This window comes from Dendropsophus ebraccatus, chromosome 6 (genome assembly GCF_027789765.1).
Source record: "Dendropsophus ebraccatus isolate aDenEbr1 chromosome 6, aDenEbr1.pat, whole genome shotgun sequence".
In the NCBI taxonomy this organism is placed as follows: Eukaryota; Metazoa; Chordata; class Amphibia; order Anura; family Hylidae; genus Dendropsophus; species Dendropsophus ebraccatus.
In genome coordinates, this window is record NC_091459.1 from 47,269,565 (window position 1) to 47,292,725 (window position 23,161).

Sequence of the window (23,161 nt, forward strand, 5' to 3'; positions counted from 1 at the left end):
CCGTGTACACAGAGCAAAAGAGGCTGAAATTTTAGGCAAAACTTGGGTCAGGGATCCCACTTGAAATTTTGCCCATCCATTTGATTCAATGGGATATCTTGTTCACCTTCGCTCTTCGCCCAAAGAATGGACATGTTCATTCTTTGGGCGGAGAGCGGTGGTGCACGAGAAATCCCATTGAATCACGGGGACAGGCAGAATTTCACGTGGCATCCGTGACGCGGGTAATGCTTAACGTTTTGGCCTCTTTTGCTCTGTGTGCACGGGCACTTATGCTAAACCTAACTTTTTTAGGAATGCTTACACCTGGCTATATACTGTGATGTGATTCTTAACATTTCCTATGTGACACAATGATATTTTCCTCTCTTCTTAGGCTGGAACAACCCCTACACGGCCGTCATTCTCCTCCGTGCCCCTGAGTCAAGACGTGTCTAAGTGGGAGTCTCTGTTAAAGATCAAAGAAGGGTTAATACGACAGAAGGAGATTGTAATTGACAGGTAATAGTCTGGGTTATAAACCAAGTATGCAGAACCGTGCCTTATATTGTGTGATTTATGCTGTGGAGGTCTGAAGATGTGAGCGGACTGGGGCAGTGAAAGCTACAGGTTGGCCCCTTGGCAGGAATGAATCTTCTGTAAGTAATGGTCTTGGATTCAGGCCCTGGAAAGATATTGAAAGCGAGTCTGAAACACTTGGCATCACAATGTATAAAAGGCGCAGGACAGATAAAACGTCTTGCCGCTTATATTCTTAGTGGGATCATTTGTGAACTGGTTATGGTGACAAATATCTAATAAGAAGTTCTATGGAAACTAATAAGAGTCCTCCTATAACCACAGCTAAGCTTCTGATAGGGACCTTAGTTTACCGGGGAGCTCTGGGGATAATTCCTAACCAATACCTATATTCTGAGTGATAGTTATGTATTAAAGGGAACCTGTCACCCCCCGTGTCGGGGTGACAGGCTCCCGACCCCCCGTTAGAGCCCCCTATACTTACCTAATCCCGCACGGGGGGTGACAGGTTCCCTTTAAAGAATAACAAACAGTTTTCAGTAATATATAAGTATATTGCAGCACAGAGCAACATGACTCCACTCCTGTAACATTATACAATGATCCTTCATATGGCTTTAATGCTCCAATACAATGCCGTCCCAGTCCCACTGTTTGCCCATGTGACTGACGCTTTGAAAGTCCAGGTCTTATAGAGAGGCTTAAAGGGAACCTGTCACCCCCGGTGCCGGGGTGACAGGCTCCCGACCCCCCGCTAGAGCACCTTATACGTACCTGATCGCGCGCTCCTGAGATGAGTCACCAGTCACCAGTCATTCTCTATGAGCGTCGGGAGTGTCTCAGGAGCGCGCGCCCCGGGCTTCGGGCGCTGAAATCTCCGTCAACGGACTGCCTCAAGAAGCGGGACCCGATGCTGTCAGGTAAGTATAAGGTGCTCTAGGCGGGAGCCTGTCACCCCGACACGGGGGTGACAGGTCCTCTTTAAGGTCCATTTAAAGGGCCCTACATGTGGCCGTGCAAGGATGCAAATGAGCACCAATCAGGGAGATCGGTGCTCGTTTACACAACACAAATATTTGAGCATCCGGGCCGCATTAGCAGTTTTTTTTATGTTTGTATATTTGATGGCATGGATTTATGCATATCTGAGCTATCAGTTTCTAGATCACACAAGCAAAGCATATCTTCTGTGTTGGCATCCAGCTCTCCTGTTCTGCTGCTGTTCTTCTGGCTGCCGGATCACACAGCACACTAGCCAACATAGTAATATAGTTAATAAGGTTGAAAGAAGACAAGAGTGCATCAAGTTCAACCTCCAGAAACCCTACTGTGTAAGTATGCACTGCTGTGTGATCTGGAAATATATACATAACTGTGCTGTCAGTTTCCCTTTGCTGTTGGCTGCACATCTCCTGTTTACATCAGGAGATGGGTGGCCAATAGCGATAAGTTTTAAAGCAGCACAAAAGATGCGATCAGCCAAGGATCAGGTGTTTTCATGTTACTCAGCTGATCGCTGTCACTTTTACACGGGCCAGTTATCAGCTGAAAGAGAGTTTCTGGTTGCCTCTGCCTGACTCTTGAGAAAGGAACCGGAGCGGTTCCGAAACGCGTTGAGTCTTTTAATAAATTTTATACATATATTTCATACATATCTTTTAGTTTTATTACATATTTTTTTTGTTGGACTTGCGCCCTCGCACCCGTGTGTTTGTGGTTGGAGGAATCGTTGGTCTGCCTGCGGTTGTCTCTCTGTCTCCACATACCTAGTGTCAGGTTAGCTTGGACAATACGATTTATTGAGCAGACCTGCTTTATGTAACAACTTAGTATAGGGACAGGTCTGCTCTCCCATCAACCACAATAGCATAAAAGCTTCAGTTAAAGGGGTACTCCAGCAATGCCCAGGGAGGGTGTGGGTAAAAACATTAATGGCCCTATTCCACCGGACGATTATCGTTTGCATAATCGTTAACGATTAACGATCTCAAACGACCGCTATTGCGAAAGACCTGAAAACGTTCACTCATTTCCATGAAACGATAATCGTTACTTATGATCGTAATTGCGATCGTTTTTCTTCGCTATTTATTCGCTATTGCGTTCCTATCTATTGCAAACGACTGAATGACGTCTTATTCAATGCGAATGATTTGCGAACGTTTTGCGAACGAGCAACGATAAAAATAGGTCCAGGTCTTATAAAGCGATCAACGATTTCTCGTTTGGTCGTTAATCGTTAACTGCATTTCAACCGAACGATTATTGTTTAGATTTGAACGATTTAACGATAATCTGAACGATAATCGTCCAGGGGAATAGGGCCCTAACTCCCATTTACCTCCCTGGCTCCAGCGCTGTCGCCGCTGCTTTGTTCCCCCAGTGATCCTCTGCTGAATAGTTGAGCGGGACTGCCACAGCATGTCTAAAGTCCTGTCTCCAGACCAGGAACCTTCCGGACACTAGGGTATCGGAGAGGCGGAATGCAGACGGCAGCGCTGGAGCCAGGAGTACCCCTTTAACTTATGTTTTTGAGCTGTTGCGGCTGATGGGAGAGCACACCGGTTCCCATACTATGCTGCACCTAAATAGGGCAGATAGTCTGATGCATACAACTGGAGACCCCTCAGAGATGTCACATTGATGCAGGTAAGTGGTATGTTAGGACTCAGTAGCCTTGGATGTCCGCAGCCATCGTAGCCCCTACTAAACATAGCTAGGAGTCAGGAAAAGCTTTGTGACCATTACATGTTTACAGGCGTAATGCTCATTTACGTATTTGGGTCATGGAGCGGCTCAGTGTTTATTTGCAGGGTGATTGCATGCTGGTGTGAATTATGCCAAATATCTGCACATGTGATCTAAAGCCTTGTAAATAACTCCCGTCTCATGAGAGATTGTGGCTGAATCCCGCTCTTAGGCCAGGCTGTACTGTTACAGCTTTTTAAGGCGAGGTAACAATGAGAGCTTTTTCCTTCCAGCTCACTGTGTACAGGATGCAGCTGCCGCTCTCCGCTCCTCACCTCCATTATAATGGGAGTTACATACAGCATCCTTTACCCGAGCAGCACAAGCTGATCTATTATCTAGTTACACTGTGCTTTGTTATAAGAGCTCAGCATATAGTTATCCCTATAATGTATGGTATAGAGCTGGAGTATGCCTGGAGCTTGCTATCTAATATGATCTAGTTAGGCTGGCGTTCATACCGAGTAACAGTAGCTGAACTATTACTATGTGTAGTATTACTGTTACAGCTACTACTAGCCATTAGAATATTGACTATGTCAATGAAAAGTTCTGGCCTCTGGGGACAGCCGTTCCTGGGCTCTGGGGACAGCCGGCCCTGGGCTCTGGGGACAGCCGGCCCTGGGCTCTGGGGACAGCCGGCCCTGGGCTCTGGGGACAGCCGGCCCTGGGCTCTGGGGACAGCCGGCCCTGGGCTCTGGGGACAGCCGTTCCTGGGCTCTGGGGACAGCCGTTCCTGGGCTCTGGGGACAGCCGGCCCTGGCTTCTGGGGGGGCGCCTCGTCCTGGGCGTGCGTGTGTGTGTGTGGAGTCCCGAGCCGAGTTGTAAGCTCTAATTAATATTTTACAATAGGGGTTACAATAAAATATTTAACCTTTATTAGATCAAATGTTTCCCAGTTATTTCCCGCTCTCCTATTTATATATTTCTGACATACAGTAAATAGCTTCTTCAGGATATATGCACATGGCCCTATCGGCCTTATCAGGTCCCGCATGTATGGAGTTCTTCTCCGCTAGAGGAAATATTATTCGGGGGAGCGTACCTGTACATATTACATACCATGGAGCATGTCATTGGAGCCTGTACATGTTACATACCATGGAGCATGTCATTGGAGCCTGTACATATCACATACCATGGAGCATGTCATTGGAGCCTGTACATGTTACATACCATGGAGCATGTCATTGGAGCCTGTACATGTTACATACCATGGAGCATGTCATTGGAGCCTGTACATATCACATACCATGGAGCATGTCATTGGAGCCTGTACATGTTACATACCATGGAGCATGTCATTGGAGCCTGTACATATCACATACCATGGAGCATGTCATTGGAGCCTGTACATATCACATACCATGGAGCATGTCATTGGAGCCTGTACATATCACATACCATGGAGCATGTCATTGGAGCCTGTACATATCACATACCATGGAGCATGTCATTGGAGCCTGTACATGTTACATACCATGGAGCATGTCATTGGAGCCTGTACATATCACATACCATGGAGCATGTCATTGTTATTTTCTCTACTTATCTCTACAGAATGATTGCAACTTTTTCCCCACATCTGCCTAAAACTGCTTAGTAGTAGTGTATATGCCGGGACGAGCTCCTGCTGTATACCTGCATGGTGTGTACCATGCTCTTTATTGTAGTATCAGTATACAGGTGCACTCTCTGCTTGTATGGAGCCTCTGGACACTGATACATTCAGGGAGTTGTCCCTGGTGCACACCCTAAGCGGTGGTCTGAGCGAGGCCTAGAGAAAGAGAAAATGGGGCTGCGGATCATGTGGGAACTATTTATTGTGCTCATGTTTTCTTTATCAGACACGAGTGTCATTCTCTGTGTTTCAGATCTGGCTTAGCAGATCCCAGCAGCTGTGCGGTAGAATAAATGTGAAGCTATTTATATGTGTGCCACATTAGTAAAGAAATGCATTTGTTCCAAAGCATTCCATTGTTGGCTGCCTCAGGTCAGAGGGATTAGGGCATTTGACGGCATGCATCACATAGGTCTGCCCTTACCATTCACTGCCTGGTAATTGGGGTTTATTATATCCTGATATATACGACTGGGTGTATGTCTGCATGTACAGGTCTGACAGGATGACAGAAATCATTTCATCTTGTTGCTAAAGAGCTTTAATGGCAATAGTAGTGAGAAAATGATGGTATTTAAGACATCCAGATACAAGGCATACCTTGTGTTTATTGTACATGCAGTAACACAAATGTGCCACTAGGTGGCAGCATCTGTTTGTGGAAGAATGTAAAGGCTGGAAGTGATTTGGTGAATGCAGATTTGATTTGGTCACAGATGAACAGGCATCCTTTTTGTTTTTCCAAATATAGCGATTAAAATATATTTGTGTTTGCATATATATATATATATATGTGTGTGTGTGTGTGTGTGTGTGTGTGTGTGTATATATATATATATATATATATATATATATATATATATATATATATATAATATAAATATATTACACACACATTTTAATCGCTACATATTTGGAAAAAGGATACACTGTCATTTTGGATCACATTAAATCTGCTTTCACAAAGGAAAAAAAAAAAGTATACATATATATTAGTAAATAGTTTAATTAAGTAGAAATAAACTATTATTATAAGTAATGTATAATACTATTTTAATTTATATTTTTATTTGTTTAATTAAAAGTATAGTGTATGTATTTTTTCAATTTTTTTTTTTTATTTTGTCAGTACTAAATAAAATATGGTTGTCCAACCTTATTTTACAAAATATTATAGTAACACAGTTTGTAATGATGGCGTGTTTCCATTCAGTTTAGTGTATTATTCTGCAGTGTTGATCCCGAAGGCAAAAGAAAGGAAGCCATATTTCCTAATTTTAGGGTAAACAAATCCTTCCCGATCCAGTAACTATAACCTCATTATATATTACTCTCCAGAAAAGCATCCAGTTCAGTTTGAACTTTTTGAGTTGGTTCATTACAAATTTATACTAGTTTGTTGTAACGTGTAGGTTATTATATAGACTAATATAGTGATGTTTGATGCATTTTACGTCTCATGTAATTTTAGGCAAAGGCAGCAGATCTGCCATCTGCAACAAGCTATCCGAGGCGGGGAGTTGCGCGCCCCCCCAGCATCCACAAGTCCTGTTCTGAATGGAGAAGATAGCTATGTTCATGGGCTCAAGGTAAACTTTTAGTATATTTTATATATAACCTTTTATTTTTATTTTTTTTCAGTAGCTTTGAATATATATGAAAATTTTTTTTTTACTATTTTTACTATTTTCTTATCACCGCTGTTATCACCTGAAGCATCAGTGTAGTGAAAATACTAATATTCATTTTGTATTCATCTCTTCCTATAGGGATCTCCATGTGAAAGCTGTAAACCTCTGCAGACCCTGACTTTGGACAGATTGAATCCATTCCTTCGAGACAAAGGCGATGTAGAGGGAAAACTTTCCCCAGTTGAAATGGGAGTATTGCCAATCCACGAGGTCTCGAAACAGAGCACCATCAAACCTATCGATGACATGAAGAAAATGGAGGAGAAGGTATAGTATCCTGCGGAGGTCTGATATTCCTCTGATGTGGAGATGTCGAGGCAGCATTGAAAGGGATCATCACATTCTCCTGCTTTAACTCCCCATTTACTATGTATCGCCTAATTCTGAAGCCGAGAATGAGCTGATATTACATGTTGATGAGGAAGTTTACTCTTGATTTTCACTATGACGTATAATCATAAAATCAGTGAGCCTGTTTCTGGGGGCGAGAAGCATGGCAGGTATCTGCCTGTTATCCTGTGATGAAACTGCCAGCTCTGAATAGAGATCCTGATTAGGAGAACCCTTGCTATATAGAATAGTGAGCGTGCTGATGAATGGCACTGATTATCTATGGAATGAGATTACCTCCACAACCCGCCAGCGATCGCTCCCACCGTCTGCATTCGCAGCTTCTTACTGTAGGTATGGCGGCTGAAGCAGCTTCTAGCGTTGATGACAGTAGTTGGGGCCGTGGTTATGTCAGCCCTCGTTTCTTGTTTCTGTGCAGAACTATTAGACATTAGCTATTCAGCTCTGGTGGATGAGCATTATGATATACTGGGAGTATGTAGGAAACATCTGTTGCGATCAGCTTTGCTGAACCATTTATATTGCACCATATGTGTGCAAGATTATTTAATAATGGACTGTGGCTATGTGCTGTAATTACACAGCAAGATAGCTTTGTTTTTTTTAACTTTGTTTTTTGTTGTTTTTTTTACTTGTTAAAGGGGGTGCACAGGATTAGAAAAAACTAGCTGCTTTCTTTCAATAACAGCATCCCACCTGTTTAATGGTTGTGCGGTAATGAAGCACAGCCATATTCATTTCAGAGGAGCAATGCTGCCATACCAGCCACATAGAGAGTATTAGGGAAAGCTGGGTAATAATAAGACCACTATTGCAGATCCAAAAGGGGATAGCCACTCAGCTTTCCTTTAGTTATTAAAGAGGCACTGCTATAAAAAAAATGTTTTGTTGTTTAAAGAAATCAACAGGGGTTGTGATTGCTAATTTTTCTATGTTTTAAATCAACATTATACAAATGGCCACTAGATGTCTCACTTCACTGTGCATGAGTACAGCTCCTGCGCATTCACATTTAGTAGCAGAGAATCCTGGGGGTGCTCGCATTGTATGGTCAGCTCTCCTGTCACACAATACCCAAAACCTCTGTAGCAAAAAACATTGTCACCTGGTAAGCTGCAGAGCTGAAAATATATTTAGCAAAAGTTAACATTATAATTATCCTAAGTTAATTGCCCTCAGTATGATATACAACCTTGTATGAGTGCACAAAAGACTAGGACTTCTTGTGTTTGGGTTTTTTTTTTTTTTGAACAGAGAAAAGATCAATCATCAGCACAGCAGCATGGACCACAGTTAAGCCGTGTATATATATATATATATGTGTGTGTGTGTGTGTGTGTGTGTGTGTGTGTGTGTGTGTGTATATATAATAATGTTGATTTAAACATTAAAAAATAACGCAAGTATATTACAAAACTGCTTGTGATCACAACCCCTGTAGATTTCTTTAAAAAAATGTCAGACATGTCAGAAGATTGCACTGTGTCTCACTACTGAGATGGAGTTACAGCCAGGGAGAGACCATGGCAGCATGTATGAATTTTTGGAATCCTATAGGTGGTCCCTCCCCGTTTATAAGGGTTGGAAGACTGTGCGAATGTGGGGTAAGGTTTGGTGGAAAATTAAGAAATTATTGGGTATCACAGGGTACACTGCTTTTTCTCCATTGTGGGGAAACTTACAGCTGACACAGTTGGATAAGGTTAGTGGTCACTCATTTTGGCACAATCATGGAATCACGTTAATGGAGCACTTATTTAGGGCTGGTTACCTCGAGACCTTTGAGGAAGTCAGGAGTGAATTTGCACTACATGAATCTCACTGGATAAGATATAGACAAGTATCCAATGCAGTAAAGGCCCAGTTGGGTGGGGTAAGGGTGAGGTTTCAAATTTTTAGTTTTGTTGAAACAGTAGTAGAGATGAGTGGGTATAGGAAAGGGGAACTGAAGAAGTTATACACGATTTTCACGGAAAACTTATACACAGATTGGTTTATGAATTGTAAAAAAAAAATTGAATGGGAAGAGGAAATAGGGGTGATAACAGAAGTAGAGTGGGATAATATTTTGGGGAATGTTAAGAAATCTAGTATAAATAAAAATCATCAATTAGTACAGTTTAAAATCCTACACCGTCTGCATTATCATGTGGCCTTTCTATATAAGGTGGGAGCTAGGGCAGATGATATATGTCCTAAATGTGGCCAGACGGGGGCGAATTACGTCCATATGCTATGGAGATGTAATGTAATTCAGCGTTATTGGAGGAAGGTTATTGGATGTATTGTTGAGAAATTGGACGTTGTGATACCGTTTTGTGCGAAGTACATTATTCTTGGGTGTTCGATTGGTATAGAAGATCATCAGATTTTTGCTCTTAAAGCGTTGCTTTTGGCTAGGATAATAATTTTGAGAGCCTGGATGCACCCTACCCCCCCAGTGTTGGTTCAATGGCAAAATCTTATGGGGAAAATACAGAGATATGAAAAGATATGGGCGGGAACAGCGATAAATCTAGGAAAAAATATTTGAAAGTTTGGGGAAAATGGCTTGAGGTTTTAGGTTTTTTTTTTTTGTAGTTGTTGTTTTTTTTTCCTCTCGCTGGTCCGGGGGGGAAGGGGGGGGAGGTGTATTAGGAGGGGGGTGGGAGTTGGTAGGGTATTAATAAATTAACATTTAATATTGTTGGAATTTGTTAAAAGAGGTATGTTCTGTGTACGCATGTTTTTGGACCTCCCTGTGAGGAGAACTATGTGTTATTTTTTCTTTTATGGAAAATAAAGTGAATTATAAAAAAAATAATAATAATAAAAAATAACGCAAGTATATTACAAAACTGCTTGCGATCACAACCCCTGTAGATTTCTTTAAAAAAAAATGTCAGACATGTCAGAAGATTGCACTGTGTCTCACTACTGAGATGGAGTTACAGCCAGGGAGAGACCATGGCAGCATGCACCTCTTCCTGGCCGTCAATCAAATCCGACTCTTTCATTTCATAAATTATAATGAAGCAAAAGTCTATGGAAAGTCACTTTATTGGCTGGCTAGGGAGTGAAGCACACTGCCATGCTCTCTCCCCCTGTATCTCCGGATTGCAGCGGGTCTCAGCAGTGAGACAATGTGCAATGTCTGATAACATGTCAAAAGTTATTTCTAATGCTTTAATGCTTAATAATCTCTATCAGTCAGTAACTGGACTTTACGTAGCAAATGGTCTTTTGCTCCTGACCTTATGAATATCAGTAGATCTGATATAAATGTAGATACTGATGTCATTGTCTCATGTTATTGCACTTCTAGATCAAAACTCGAGACAAATACATTAGCAGCCTGCGCAAGAAATGTCAAAAAGAAAATGAGCTAAACCGGGAGAAGCAGAGGCGGATAGAGACTCTGGAGAAATACGTGGCTGACCTGCCCACGCTCGATGATGTTCAGAGGCAATGTGAAAGGGTAAGTAGTTATTCAATGGAATCTCTTGCTTGTTATGCCTTCCTGTCACATAGCTGACTTGTTTCATAAAGAACACCTGCCCCGTTTATAGCGGAGATGCCGCAGGTGTGCCATTCACTTATCAGATTACATTCACTAAGGATCAGGGGAAGGGTTTCAACGAAGAATTGTAGACAAGGCTTAGCTTGTAAGGTACTGGTGACCTCAAACAGATAGATATACCTAAAAAGGTTTGCATGGTTAAAGGGTTAAAATGGTGTATGACAAGTCCACCCTGTGTAACGCCCCCCAGAATCAGGAGCTGTACACTATATCCACTTATAAGGTGAATAGGACTACGGAGTGCCAGTGCCTGTATTGTCTGTGCTTACAGTAATCATTTTATGGACTGTGTGAGGACATATTGGTAAAGCTTCTGGGTAAACTCTTTTATGAAAGTTGCGTTTAAAAAGAGGTTCTCCAGTGATGGAAATTTTTTTTTATCAGAAAAGGCTTACAGTGGCTGTGTATGCGCCCAATCCCCTGTCACTTCCATCCTGAGGCGCCAGCGTCCCTGCTGATCAGTACATCCTTCTTTCATCTCAATATGTAGGAAATGCCCGTCCTGCCGTGCAGTGCCTGTAGTAGTAACACATATTAAAGGAGTTATCCAGCGCTACAAAAACATGGCCACTTTCCCCCTACTGTTGTCTCCAGTTTGGGTGGGGTTTTTAAACTCAGTTCCAGTGAAGTAAATGGAGCTTAATTGCAAACCGCACCTGAACTGGAGACAACAGTAGGGGGAAAAGTGGCCATGTTTTTGTAGCGCTGGATAACCCCTTTAACACAAAAGCACAAAGGGACTACCCCTGGGATGATTGGGATGGGTAAAAATCCCTTTTTTTTGTTATTTAATCTAGTCTGAGTAAGTACTCCTCCTTGTAGTGTTCTGAATAGCAGTTTGGGGCTGTCGTTGTAGTGTGATTTTGCTAGGGTATCTGTTAAAGAGGTGCTGGAGGGCTACTCCAATTTCTTTCAAATAAACTGGTGTCAAAAGTTAAATAGATTTGTAATTTATTTTTACTTAAAAAATAAAATCAGCTGCTGTATGTCCTGCAGGAAGTGGTGTATTCTTTCCAGTTTGACACAGTGCTCTCTGCCGCCACCTCTGTCCGTGTCAGAAACTGTCCAAAGCAGGAAAAAATTACTATGGGGATTAGCTACTGCTCTGGACCGTTCCTGTCACAGACAGAGGTGGCAGCAGAGAGCGCTGTATCAGACTGGAAAGAACACACCACTTCCTGCAGGACATACAGCAGCTGGAAAACTGGAGATTTTTAAATAGAAGTAATTTACAAATCTGTATAGCTTTCGGACACCAGTTGATTTAAAAAAAAATATATAAAATCTCCAGAGTACACCATTAAGCTATGTGGCTGACAGTGAGCTATGAACAGAATCCGCTTCCTCCCCCCACTTGCAGAAGACAATATAGTCCCTTTTTATTGAGTCGTCAGAAGGAGTTTATTTGCATATACTGTCCTGTTCCCCCTCTGACAGGCAGGGCAGACTACTATTTCAATTGATTATTCTGCAGTGATCACTATGCAGGAAACTATGGGGAGGGTGACCTAATAGAGCGTATAATATGGACAGAGGGTGTCTTCACGAGACAGTGCCTTTAATGATAGAATAGCGGTTCGCATTGTTTCCATGGAATTGGAATGACACATTGAGCATTTATCTAACGTCTTGCTTTGTTTGTACAGCTACAGGTATTAGAGGAAGAAAACAAACAGCTGAAAGACACCATTAAGTGTCTAGAAAAACTTGCCAACGAATCCAGGACCCAGTGTAGAGAAAAAGAAGCCCAGACGGAGTGTCAGAAACAGAGGGAAAAAGAGCTGGTGTTAACCGTGCAAAGGTGAGAGCCAGCCATCATCAGTGTTTCTCTATTAGACATGGATGGAAATGTAGCTTTATTCTTTGGGGTAAAAATGAGTGAAATAAAGTATATCAGATACATATGCTAAAAGAAAAGGTTCCCGCTGCAGACTATTATATCTACCCCATCAATGTCCTTACAGCTTACAGCAAAAAGTCCAGAAATGTCTGGAGGATGGCGTCCGGCTCCCCATGTTGGACACAAAGCAGCTACAGAGTGAAAATGAAAGGTTTCGGGAGCAAACGGAGCGTGCTAACAAGGTAAGGCGCAGAATGAGAGAGCTCAATGATTTCATTCTTATATTACAGCAAATTGTTCTGGCTTGCACCAGCATGTACAATATTACAAGATCTCACGTTAGACCCATCGAACTCCCATGTTTTGTTACTTCTAACAGGGCTGTGGAGGCGGTAAGCCGCAGCTCTGACTACATCACCTGAATTTTAGCAGGCACCGACTGTATGGCCAGTCAGACACCAGGGCAGTTACTTATGTACTGGTGTACAGTAGAACTGGCTCTGCAGCTACTTCCTAATGTTCTTACATGATCCTGGGTGACTTCTGAGGAAATAAGGAAAAATGTAAAGCAGATTCTCCTGTGTGCGCACAGTGGATGCAGCCAGTCTCCAGCCACTATGTCCTGATGTACTTAAAACTAGACTCGATGGAGCAGGTGATGTTTTCTGCTGACAGTCTTCTATGTTTCTAACTAAATATTCACCATACATAAAGGAGAACTGCTAACAATGCCAGATACCTGTGATATAGAGGTCAGACATATGCCCGTATGTATCAGGTCTCCTCTATCTCAGCATCCGTGCTCTTGAATCATCGCAGCCCCACAGAAACTACCCGCTCATCGAGTCAGTGTCCGCAGCTGTGCCCCGCCTCAATCACTGATTGGCTGAGTGGGGCCATGACCTCACAGGATCGGGGCCATGAGGGGACGGGTAAATAGGGCTAATTTATTATGATCACATCACCCCCTGTCACTGTCTTCACTTTGCCCAGACTACCCCTTTAATTCTGCCACACACACAGCCTGCTGCAGCCATAGCACACTGAGAAAAAACACACAATCTTCTCCCAGAGAGAAAACCACACCAAGGACAGAATTTACTGCTACAATATTTAGGACTTCTCCCCCTCCTCCTCTATATTACACAGAATATCTTCATATTACACTGCTGCTCATATACAATCATCCAGCATCCAGGGAGAGAACAGCACAGATCTTCCCCCATGCAATGGACTCTTCCAGCCCAGAAACAAACTGCCAAATAGTGACCAACAACTTTTCCCTGACCACCGTATCGAATAGGGCCAGTTTCCTATTACTGATATATGGAGGGAATTCTTCACCCTGTGTAACTAAAAGTGTTTGTTTTTTTAAATAAATAAAGTCCTTAGATTGATTGAACATAAAATATATTGATGAGAAACTTCATTCATTTATATAAAAATTCAATAATAAAATTTTTGAAATATTTTTTTTTTAAGCTGAAGTGGGAGCCAGTGTATTTTTTTTCTGACTCCAACCAAAACTAGCTCCGAATCCACGACTCCAACTCCACAGCCCTGATTACTAAGATCATCCTGCTTAATTGTATTTCTTCTATTTCAGGTTATAGACAATCAACAACATCAGATTGATAGCATGACTACAGAGATACAGGTGAGATCCTGATATATTCAGTCTGGCAGAAAATTATATTTGACTTAACCTTAAAATTTTACTGTATTGGTGGTAAAACAGGTTGTTTAGGGATTTTGGTATAAGTATGTCAATAAACAACTGAAAACAGTGGGAAAAAATATTTCATGCTAATTAAACTTCCCAGGTGGTCTAAGGCAGGGGTCAAAGTTTAATGAAATGATCGGTCCACTTTAACACTCTTCATGACTGTACATTATACCCACACTAAATCAGCTCTGCTACGTAAAAATACACAGCGCTCTGCTACATAAACATACCCACAGAGAGAGACAGTGCTGCTACATCAATATACAGACACAGACCTCTGCTACATCATCATACACAAACAGCTCTGCTACATACAGACACACACACATTTTGAAGCGAATGTACTGTACCACCGGTACATTGCTTTTGTGTTTTTTACATGAATAGACCGCTGCGGGGATGCGTGCAGTGCTTCATGCTAAATTCCATCCACTTGCTTTGCATTGTAATCTACCACCGATTTTATCTGTGCAAATCCACAGGTAAGACGTGCAGCCTTTCTGCTACCTGGGAATTAATGTGAAATTAAACAGCAGCAGTTCTTTCTTTTTTTTTTTTTTTTTTTACCCCACAGCGTGATGTTTTAATAGTTTTATGAAAATCAATAAACTTGAAATTACAAAGTTACTTTGAAACTAGGAGCAGACCTGATTGCTTTTGGGAGTACCATACACGTGGAGATTGGCGGCTAAGCTTTCAGAGGCCTCTGAAGAGTGTTTTTTGGCAAATGATTAATAACAGGAGGGATTTAGGTGTGTAGTTCATTATTCATTGTCTGGATACATGGCCTGAGGTGGAGCAGCCTCCTATAATTACCTGCCAGAGCTCCGAGCTGTCCACACGCCTTGATTAACTACATATTGTGTCTGCTGTAAATCAGCCGGTGCATGCCTAAATATTTCATGTAGGACGTTCATTGGAAGGCTTTAGGAAAGTGGGAAATTAATTTCTCCACTTATCACAGTTTATCAGGACTTCCCAAAACTATTTCCAGTCATACATAAAGGGCAGCATCATGCTGTGTGAGAAGGGAGGAAGCGTCCGGCTGTGCAGTGAGGATGTGATGTTATGGTAGTTGTATGTGTACAAGGCTTCAAATCCTAAACTTATAAACTTTCCCTAAGTCATTAGTGTTACTACACAATTAATAGAAGCCAGCTTAGACATTGCCATACTGCTTCGTATTGTCCTCTGTGCTGCTGCTGCTTCTGAGGGTGTACCATACAAATATAGGGAAGTAGGACCCCTCTTCTGTGTGTGGACATTTTAGAGGTTAGGCTCCACTCACCAGCTCATAAACAGCTGACAGCGATAAAGTATGCAAAATTGGGGCCAGATACTATACATAAACAGCTACTTACACAACAGCTTTTCCAGAAAAGACATAAAACGTCAGCTACGCTTTAAAGGGAAAGTATCAATTTACTTTACTAATTTAAAATATTATAAACTATTTTTATCAAAACTCCCCCCCCCCCCCCCCCCCCCCCCCCGTACTTGTATATATGGCAGTCATATTGCCTTTGTTGCTTTTACCAGCATTTAGAGGTATGCTTTACAGCTGTAACATTGCAAATTTGACAACTCTGTTTTTACATCCGGGGCTGTGTAATCCATCAATTTCCTATACAAGAAGCTACTTTTTTCAGTCACTTTAAGTGATTCTACCGAGGAGTAAATTTTGGAATGGACAACACCTTTTAGAGCTTCTAATTTTATTCAGGGTAATGTTTATGCTTTTGTAACACCAACCATCCTGATCTGACATGACACGTGAGATGACTTGATGGTGGGAGGAAGATTCCTTAGACTTTGACACTGCATGTCTTTTTTTTTTTTCCGATCATGCTTAAAGGGCTTATCCAGCGCTACAAAAACATGGCCACTTTTGCCCCGCTCTTGTCTCCAGATTGGGTGGGATTTGAAACTCCGTTCCATTGAAGTAAATGGAGCTTAATTGCAAACCACACCTGAACTGGAGACAAGAACGGGGAAAAAGTAGCTATGTTTTTGGAGCGCTGGATAACCCCTTTAAAGGGACTCTGTCATCTTCAAAACACCCGCTAAACTTAAGTTATCAGTAGATTATACATCAGTATAGTATACAACGCTGATTCTATATCTGCTATAAGGACACAAATGAAGGCGTCTAAGTAGTTCTCTCCATTATATTCTTGAGCTAAGTAGTCCTTGCTATGCATCCACATGCCCAGTTTGTAGGTCTACAGAGGGGAAATACAAAGGAGTAGAAAGCTACAAGTTACAGGTTTAGGATCAGCATCTTGTATCTTACTTACAGATGACTTTAGTCTAGGGTTTTGAGGACGGTAGATTGGAGTTGACAGAGTCCCTTTAAAATCTCATGGGTTACAGGTATGACTACATGACTATGGGTTATAGATGCGACCACATGACTGACTCTATATGTAATGTTTCTTTTTCACTCTAGAGTTTAAGAGAGAAGTTGCTTCAGGAGGGTTCCTGTGTTCTGGATCTTGAGCAGAAGTTTGCAGAGCAAGCAGACTGTACTGAGAAGCTGCACACACTTTCCCTGGAAGTATGTAACGTCATTGACTATGTATGAAAAAAAAGAGGAGAACATATTGTAATAATGTAGGGTTGTGTCTGGATTGTGCTGTAGGTTCATCACAGATTTCACCTCTGCTACACCTGAAAGACACCTCCACTACACTGTGTGCTCTGGATTTGGATTATTATAATATTCCTGTGTGTCTATCTTTCCATAGCTTCTAATAAAGGGGTACTCTGGAAAAAATGTTTCTCTTTCGAATCAACTGGTGTCAGAAAGTTATATAGATTTGTCATTTACTTCTATTGAAAAATCTCAAATCTTCTAGTAATAATCAGCTGCTGAATGTCCTGCAGGAAGTGGTGTATTATTTCCAGTCTGACACAGTGCTCTCTGCTGCCACCTCTGTTCATGTCAGGAACTGTCCAGAGCAGGAGAGGTTTTCTATGGAAAGTTCTTGATATAGACAAAGGTGGCAGCAGAGAGCACTGTGTCAGACTGGAGATAATACACCACTTCCAGCAGAACATACAGCAGCTGATAAGTACTGGAATACTTGAGATTTTTAAATAGAAGTAATTTACAAATCTGTATAACTTTCTGATAATAGCAGATTCTTAACCTTTGTTTTTACTCCGGAGTCAACATGCATTGCATTGAATAGGATCAAGTTTGCGTGATCCTACATTAAGGCTTATGGAATACATACACAAACAAAAAGCTGTTTTTATCTCCTGTGCTGAAATACAGCAGGCTCACAGAAGTCTATGGCCCCCATTAAAAGTCAAAAGCAAACTGGTGTAAACTTCCCACAGCGACCAATCACAGCTCAGCATTCATTTTACCAGTGCTTAGAGCTGAGCTGTGATTGGTTTCTATGGGCAGTTTATACCAGTTTGATAACCCCAGGCCATTATGTACTTACTGTGGTGAATGTATACCAGTGGGGGGAGTCATGTCAATTCCAAAGATATTAAAAATACATTTTTGTCTTCCCATACAGAACCAGAAATTAAAGGAGGAAAATGCTTCTATGTGTAAGCAGCTAGAAGAGTTACTGGTGTCCAGACAACCACTATCGGAGAAGATGCCGGTGGCTGAGCAGCTGTTTAAGGAGATGTCCCACTGTCTGTTTGACCTGAAAGCACTCTGCAGTATATTAAATCAGCGCGTACAGGGCAAGGAGCCCAATCTTTCTCTGCTCCTGGGCATACGCTGTAAGTTAGCTCCAACATGTCACTATCCAGTACAGTAGTACTTGTTTTTATACAAATGAAGTGTATCTATGTGACTGTATATACTTTGTGCATCATTTACATGAAGATCTCTGCTTCAATAAGATGTTCAGTTTAGAAAAAACAATTTTTTTGTTCTCTATTAGGGTGGGTACACACATACCGGATCTGCAGCAGATTTCGCAGTGCGATCCAGTGCCATTCATCCCTATGAGAGCACGTACTCGCACTAAAGACAAGCGATGAACACACGCAGTCCACTGTCTGTCTGTTAGCGTATCATTACACATTCTGCTCTTAGTCATTGACCTGGACTTCACATTGTAGTATTTAGTTTTACGGCATATCAATACAAGGAATCGGTTACTGAAACACCTAATGGTTTCTATTTAAAGGAGAAGTCCGGCCAAAATTAATTTTTGATATGTTGTTACTTATGAAAAGTTATACAAATTTCTAATGTACATTAATTATGGGAAATGCACATATAGAGCTATTTCCCTTAATTTAGTAGATCAGGAAGTGTTAGAAATATCTCTGAAGAAGTGACGTCACGACCCAGGGTGTAATTCCTATGGAGTGTCCAGCAGGGGGCGCTCTCTATATAGAAGTCTATGGGACTTTATTGTTTCTATGGGTTTCTATGTAATGTAATGTAATGTAATGTAGTGTACAGTGCTTTATTGAATGAATACATCTATGGAATACTTTGGGGAGCAAGTGTCCTTGCTCCCCAAAGTATTGCATAAATGTATTCATTCAATACACAGTAAGCCCGCCGATCCGCCGCATTTCCGCCGAATTTCCGCCGCATTCCCGCCGATCCGCCACACGCTGATCCGCCGCATTCCCGCCGATCCGGACCATATACATTGAACTACAGCTCCCATCATCTGCTTATAGTATGAACAGGTGATGGGAGCTGTAGCTGGGTAATGGATATGACATGCCGCCGGGCGCAGGGGGGAGCCGCTCAGTACACAGGAGCGCTCCCCCCTCCTCCTCCTCCTTCCGGGATAACTTCCGCCTATACCAATGCTGAGTCCCTGCCTGGCCGCCGCTCTCCGCTCTCCCCCCCATACATACCGGCTCCTGGTGTCCGCGCTGATGCCGGGAGCCGGTATATGAGAGCGGAGAGCGGCGGCCAGGCAGGGACTCAGCATTGGTATAGGCGGAAGTTATCCCGGAAGGAGGAGGAGGAGGGGGGAGCGCTCCTGTGTACTGAGCGGCTCCCCCCTGCGCCCGGCGGCATGTCATATCCCTTACCCAACTACAGCTCCCATCACCTGTTCATACTATAAGCAGATGATGGGAGCTGTAGTTCAATGTATATGGTCCGGATCGGCGGGAATGCGGCGGATCAGCGTGTGGCGGATCGGCGGGAATGCGGCGGAAATGCGGCGGATTGGCGGGCTTACTGTGTATTGAATGTATTGAATGAATACATTTATGCAATACTTTGGGGAGCAAGGACACTTGCTCCCCAAAGTATTCCATAGATGTATTCATTCAATAAAGCACTGTACACTACATTACATTACATAGAAACCCATAGAAACAATAAAGTCCCATAGACTTCTATATAGAGAGCGCCCCCTGCTGGACACTCCATAGGAATTACACCCTGAGTCGTGACGTCACTTCTTCAGAGATAATTCTAACACTTCCTGATCTACTAAATTAAGGGAAATAGCAGTATATGTGCATTTCCCATAATTAATGTACATTAGAAATTTGTATAACTTTTCATAAGTAACAACATATCAAAAATTAATTTTGGCCGGACTTCTCCTTTAAGTGTAACTGCCCCTTCATGTGTCCTGTGTATGCATATGAGGGGTGAGATGATATCCGCCCAGTCTGTCACTAGTATATGGTATTACCCCCCTGGTTTCCACCAAACTCCATGGTGTCTGCTTTTCCTCTGCTCAAATTTTTGCCCTCTCCGCCGCTCATGGGAAAGGCAGAGACAGTGGGTGCAGCCGCACACAGAGGGGGCATGGCCTCGCTGTGTGCCTCATTTATCACAGCTTACATGTAGTCTGCACCAGCTCTGCCAAATACACTGGGAGCATTAATGCCCCTGGCACATGCCTCTACATAAATCCTATGTGCCCGGGGGACTTTTCAAGACCGCTGTGTGAGATTCGATGTCAGTATAGGACTGTTTTAGAGCTCCTGGCATCATAGGCATACACAATGCCGGGAGTTCCGGTAATCCGTGCCATTGCACGCTGTGCGTATATAAGCACTGTGCACAGAACAGGGAATAAGGCCTAACCTGGGAATCCATCTTTTTCTCTTGTGCATAATCCCTGCATACAATGTATTTGTCAGCACTTCTCCCTCCATACGCTTGTATGTGCAGTGTAGTTGGGTACTTGCTCTACCCTCCATCTCTGCCATTTACTGTACCACCTATTGTGTAAAATAAGAGAGTGTTGCCAGCCTCCAATATGCCCTATAACAGGAGACTTCCCAGCTAATAGTGCCCATGGCTGCTTCATAATTGAGCCATAGCAAGTCCATTAAATCTATGTAGACATTTTGACATGATTAGTAAAAATGACTTGTCTTGTTCTTCGTTGTAACATGGCTCACATTTCACACTATGTGCTTCTTCTCCACAGCTGCCAACTCCTGTTCTGAGGAAAGTGAAGCCAACAGCCACAGCACGGAGGGCCTGACCAACAAACTGGCAGAGGCACGTCAGCTCCGCAAAGACATTGATGACCTGCGGACCACCTTATCAGACTGCTATGCTCAGGATATGGGGGAAAACTGTATTACTCAGTGATCGGCTGGACTTCCTACTTTCACAATAAAAGCTTCACCTGCATTTCTGTCCAGGCGCCATATACTGGAACATTACTATGCACAACACCTGAGGTGCTTTGTCTCCATTTCACCACTCCTCTAGTAGTCATTTCATGGACTTGTCCTATTCATCTCTTACCCTGGAACAATGAACTACTAAATGACAAACCAGTGAATGTAAAACAAACCTACCCGGTTCACAACAGGTTATGAATGAATGTGTACGGTTGGAAAGTGGAGGCTGCAATTTAGTTTACTTTTTGCTATCTAGCTGGTGGGTTTTTGTCTTCATTGTAGGAAATTGACGACGGGTCAAGCTGTTCTGGTAATGACCATCCATCTTTTATGTTTCCCATCAATTAACATGGTGATACAGCTGCGACTACCGTAACTGCGATATTTGCAAAAAGATCCTTGAATATCGATGGCAACGTGAGCTGTGTTAAATTTTGCGAGGGACTGCCAAGGCAAGACAAGTCCATTCATAAAGCCACCAAAATGTGAAGAAAGCCATTATTTCAAATGGAAGCTTTACCGTCCATTAAGCACACTCCATCGATGTTGCATTCTTCTGGTTTAAAGGCCTAAAAACAAATCCTTTTCACTTCCAAGTCATTTACAGCAGGGTCAATAGGATTTTTATTTTGCTCTGTTGTTCGGTAATCACAATCTCTCAGAAAAGCCGGGGCTATAACTTTCCTCATTCTTATTGTAAGGATAGGAGAACTGTCTCTGGTGTACTTTAGGGATGGAATACACATTTGGGTTGCTTTTGGTTACGTGCTTATGAAGAGAGCGCTGTTCATTGGATAATAAATAGAAATGAGCCGAACTTGAGCACGCTTAAAGGACAACTCCAGTAAAAAGCTTTTTCCCAGTAATTGAAACACATTACAAAGTTATATAACTTTGTAATATGCTTCAATCACCTATCTTCCCCCCTTCCCTATTCCCCCTCAACCCCCCACCAGGAAGTGAAGTAAATTCATGTTTACCTAATGACTGTTGACCCCAGGCTGCTCTGTGGCAGCCATTTTGTGACAATGACGACATCATCAAGAGGGAGGCGGGTCTAAGTCCTGTTAGGCCAGCCTCCCTTTATCAGATGACTTGGGTTGCTCAGCTCTGATTGGCTGAACAAGCTGTAAGCCATCTAACAGTTCTACAGTCAGTTAGACATCACAGAAGACAAAGTGCATCATGGGAAAGACCAAACCAGGAAGTAAAGAAAAAAAAATGAGGGCACTAACTGGAGATCCAGTTCAGTTCAGTTTTTTTTTTAATCAACGCCGGAGTTGTCCTTTAAGTCAGATCGCTCAGCGATTAATTACCGGCGGATGAAGTATATAGACTGCAATATGCCCTAGACTAGTGTATGGATTTGTTTGTTAGAGATGAGTGCAACTCCAGCACGCAAAATGTCTGAATGTTATGCATCTGAATACCAGCGGCTGAACAAGTTGGATGCAGCCCTAGGGAGTCCTTGAAAATCTGAATACATTTGTATCCATGTTTTCCAAGACTCCCTAGGGCTGCATCCAACTTCAGCTACTGGTATTCAAATGCTGAACAATTGGACTCAAGCATGCTCCATTTAAGCTTATCTCTATTGTTTATATCACTTTCTGATTGGTGGGGGGGGGGGGGCTGCAACCATAACTTAGTAGTGCAGCCCCTTTGCTCTGTACCTGCATAGTGGTGCTCTGAGATCCTAGATGTGCAGGGAATCTCAGCTGGGCTGCACTTCCTCTGCACACCGGGGGCAAGGGCACTACTGTGAAGGGGACACGACTCATTCTCAGAATCAACAGAGGTCCTGAAGGCTTCACAGCCACCAGTCTTATCCCAGCATTACACCATCACTTTAAGAAAAGGAATTACCCCTTTATGATCTCTGCACTGTAGTAATGTGAACTAGGGTAATAGTGACATGTCAGGTTATTCAGACAACTCTCTATGTGGATGGCAATGACTACCCAGCTAGTCATTCAGTCTGCACAGAAATGTCCTCCTTGTCTTCTTTGCCGATACAGTCTGAACGGTTCCCCTGCTCAGTGTATGTGATCAAGATAAAAATGGGAAAATTACTGCCATTTATTTATTTTTTTAAAGGAAATTCTGCAGATTATGTGAGCAGCCTCCGCTTGGAGAGTCTTGTGCGGTACTTGAGTTGATTGCAGTCATAAGGCAAAGCTTTTGTCTCGTAGGAATAAAAGCGGCAACCGACTTCGGCTCTTCAACCACTTTGCATGACTTTTGTTATGTCACCGTTATTTTTACCTTTGTACCTGCATCGGAAATAGCTACCTAGCAGTGCAGATATACAGTACACAGCGTAACTTCTCATACCACTTATACTTACTGTAATGGTTTGGGCTTTTATATGACAACTAAACAGATTTGAAATTAGCTATGGTAGTCGATGTATAATAATCTAATAGGATCACACTGTCTAACAGTAACCCTGTGCTACAGCTTGCTAAGACAATCGTAATATTGGCTAGAAACCCTATCTAAATACACA

The 23,161-nt window shown here is 42.5% G+C and overlaps 1 protein-coding gene across 6 annotated transcripts in view; it reads left to right on the forward strand.

The window, feature by feature from the left end:
* Positions 1 to 20,659, forward strand: part of CEP85L (centrosomal protein 85 like) — a 106,276-nt gene extending 85,617 nt beyond the window's left edge. For all 6 annotated transcript variants that reach the window (XM_069974913.1, XM_069974912.1, XM_069974915.1 and 3 more), the window contains 10 exons: positions 377 to 501; positions 6,360 to 6,477; positions 6,658 to 6,846; positions 10,235 to 10,387; positions 12,136 to 12,290; positions 12,454 to 12,571; positions 13,936 to 13,986; positions 16,505 to 16,612; positions 17,589 to 17,802; positions 20,451 to 20,659. In XM_069974913.1, coding sequence (XP_069831014.1) covers positions 377 to 501; positions 6,360 to 6,477; positions 6,658 to 6,846; positions 10,235 to 10,387; positions 12,136 to 12,290; positions 12,454 to 12,571; positions 13,936 to 13,986; positions 16,505 to 16,612; positions 17,589 to 17,802; positions 20,451 to 20,617 — 1,398 coding nt within the window. In that variant the 3' untranslated portion in view covers positions 20,618 to 20,659. The remainder of the gene's footprint in view (positions 1 to 376; positions 502 to 6,359; positions 6,478 to 6,657; positions 6,847 to 10,234; positions 10,388 to 12,135; positions 12,291 to 12,453; positions 12,572 to 13,935; positions 13,987 to 16,504; positions 16,613 to 17,588; positions 17,803 to 20,450) is intronic.
* Positions 20,660 to 23,161: the final 2,502 nt, after the last annotated feature.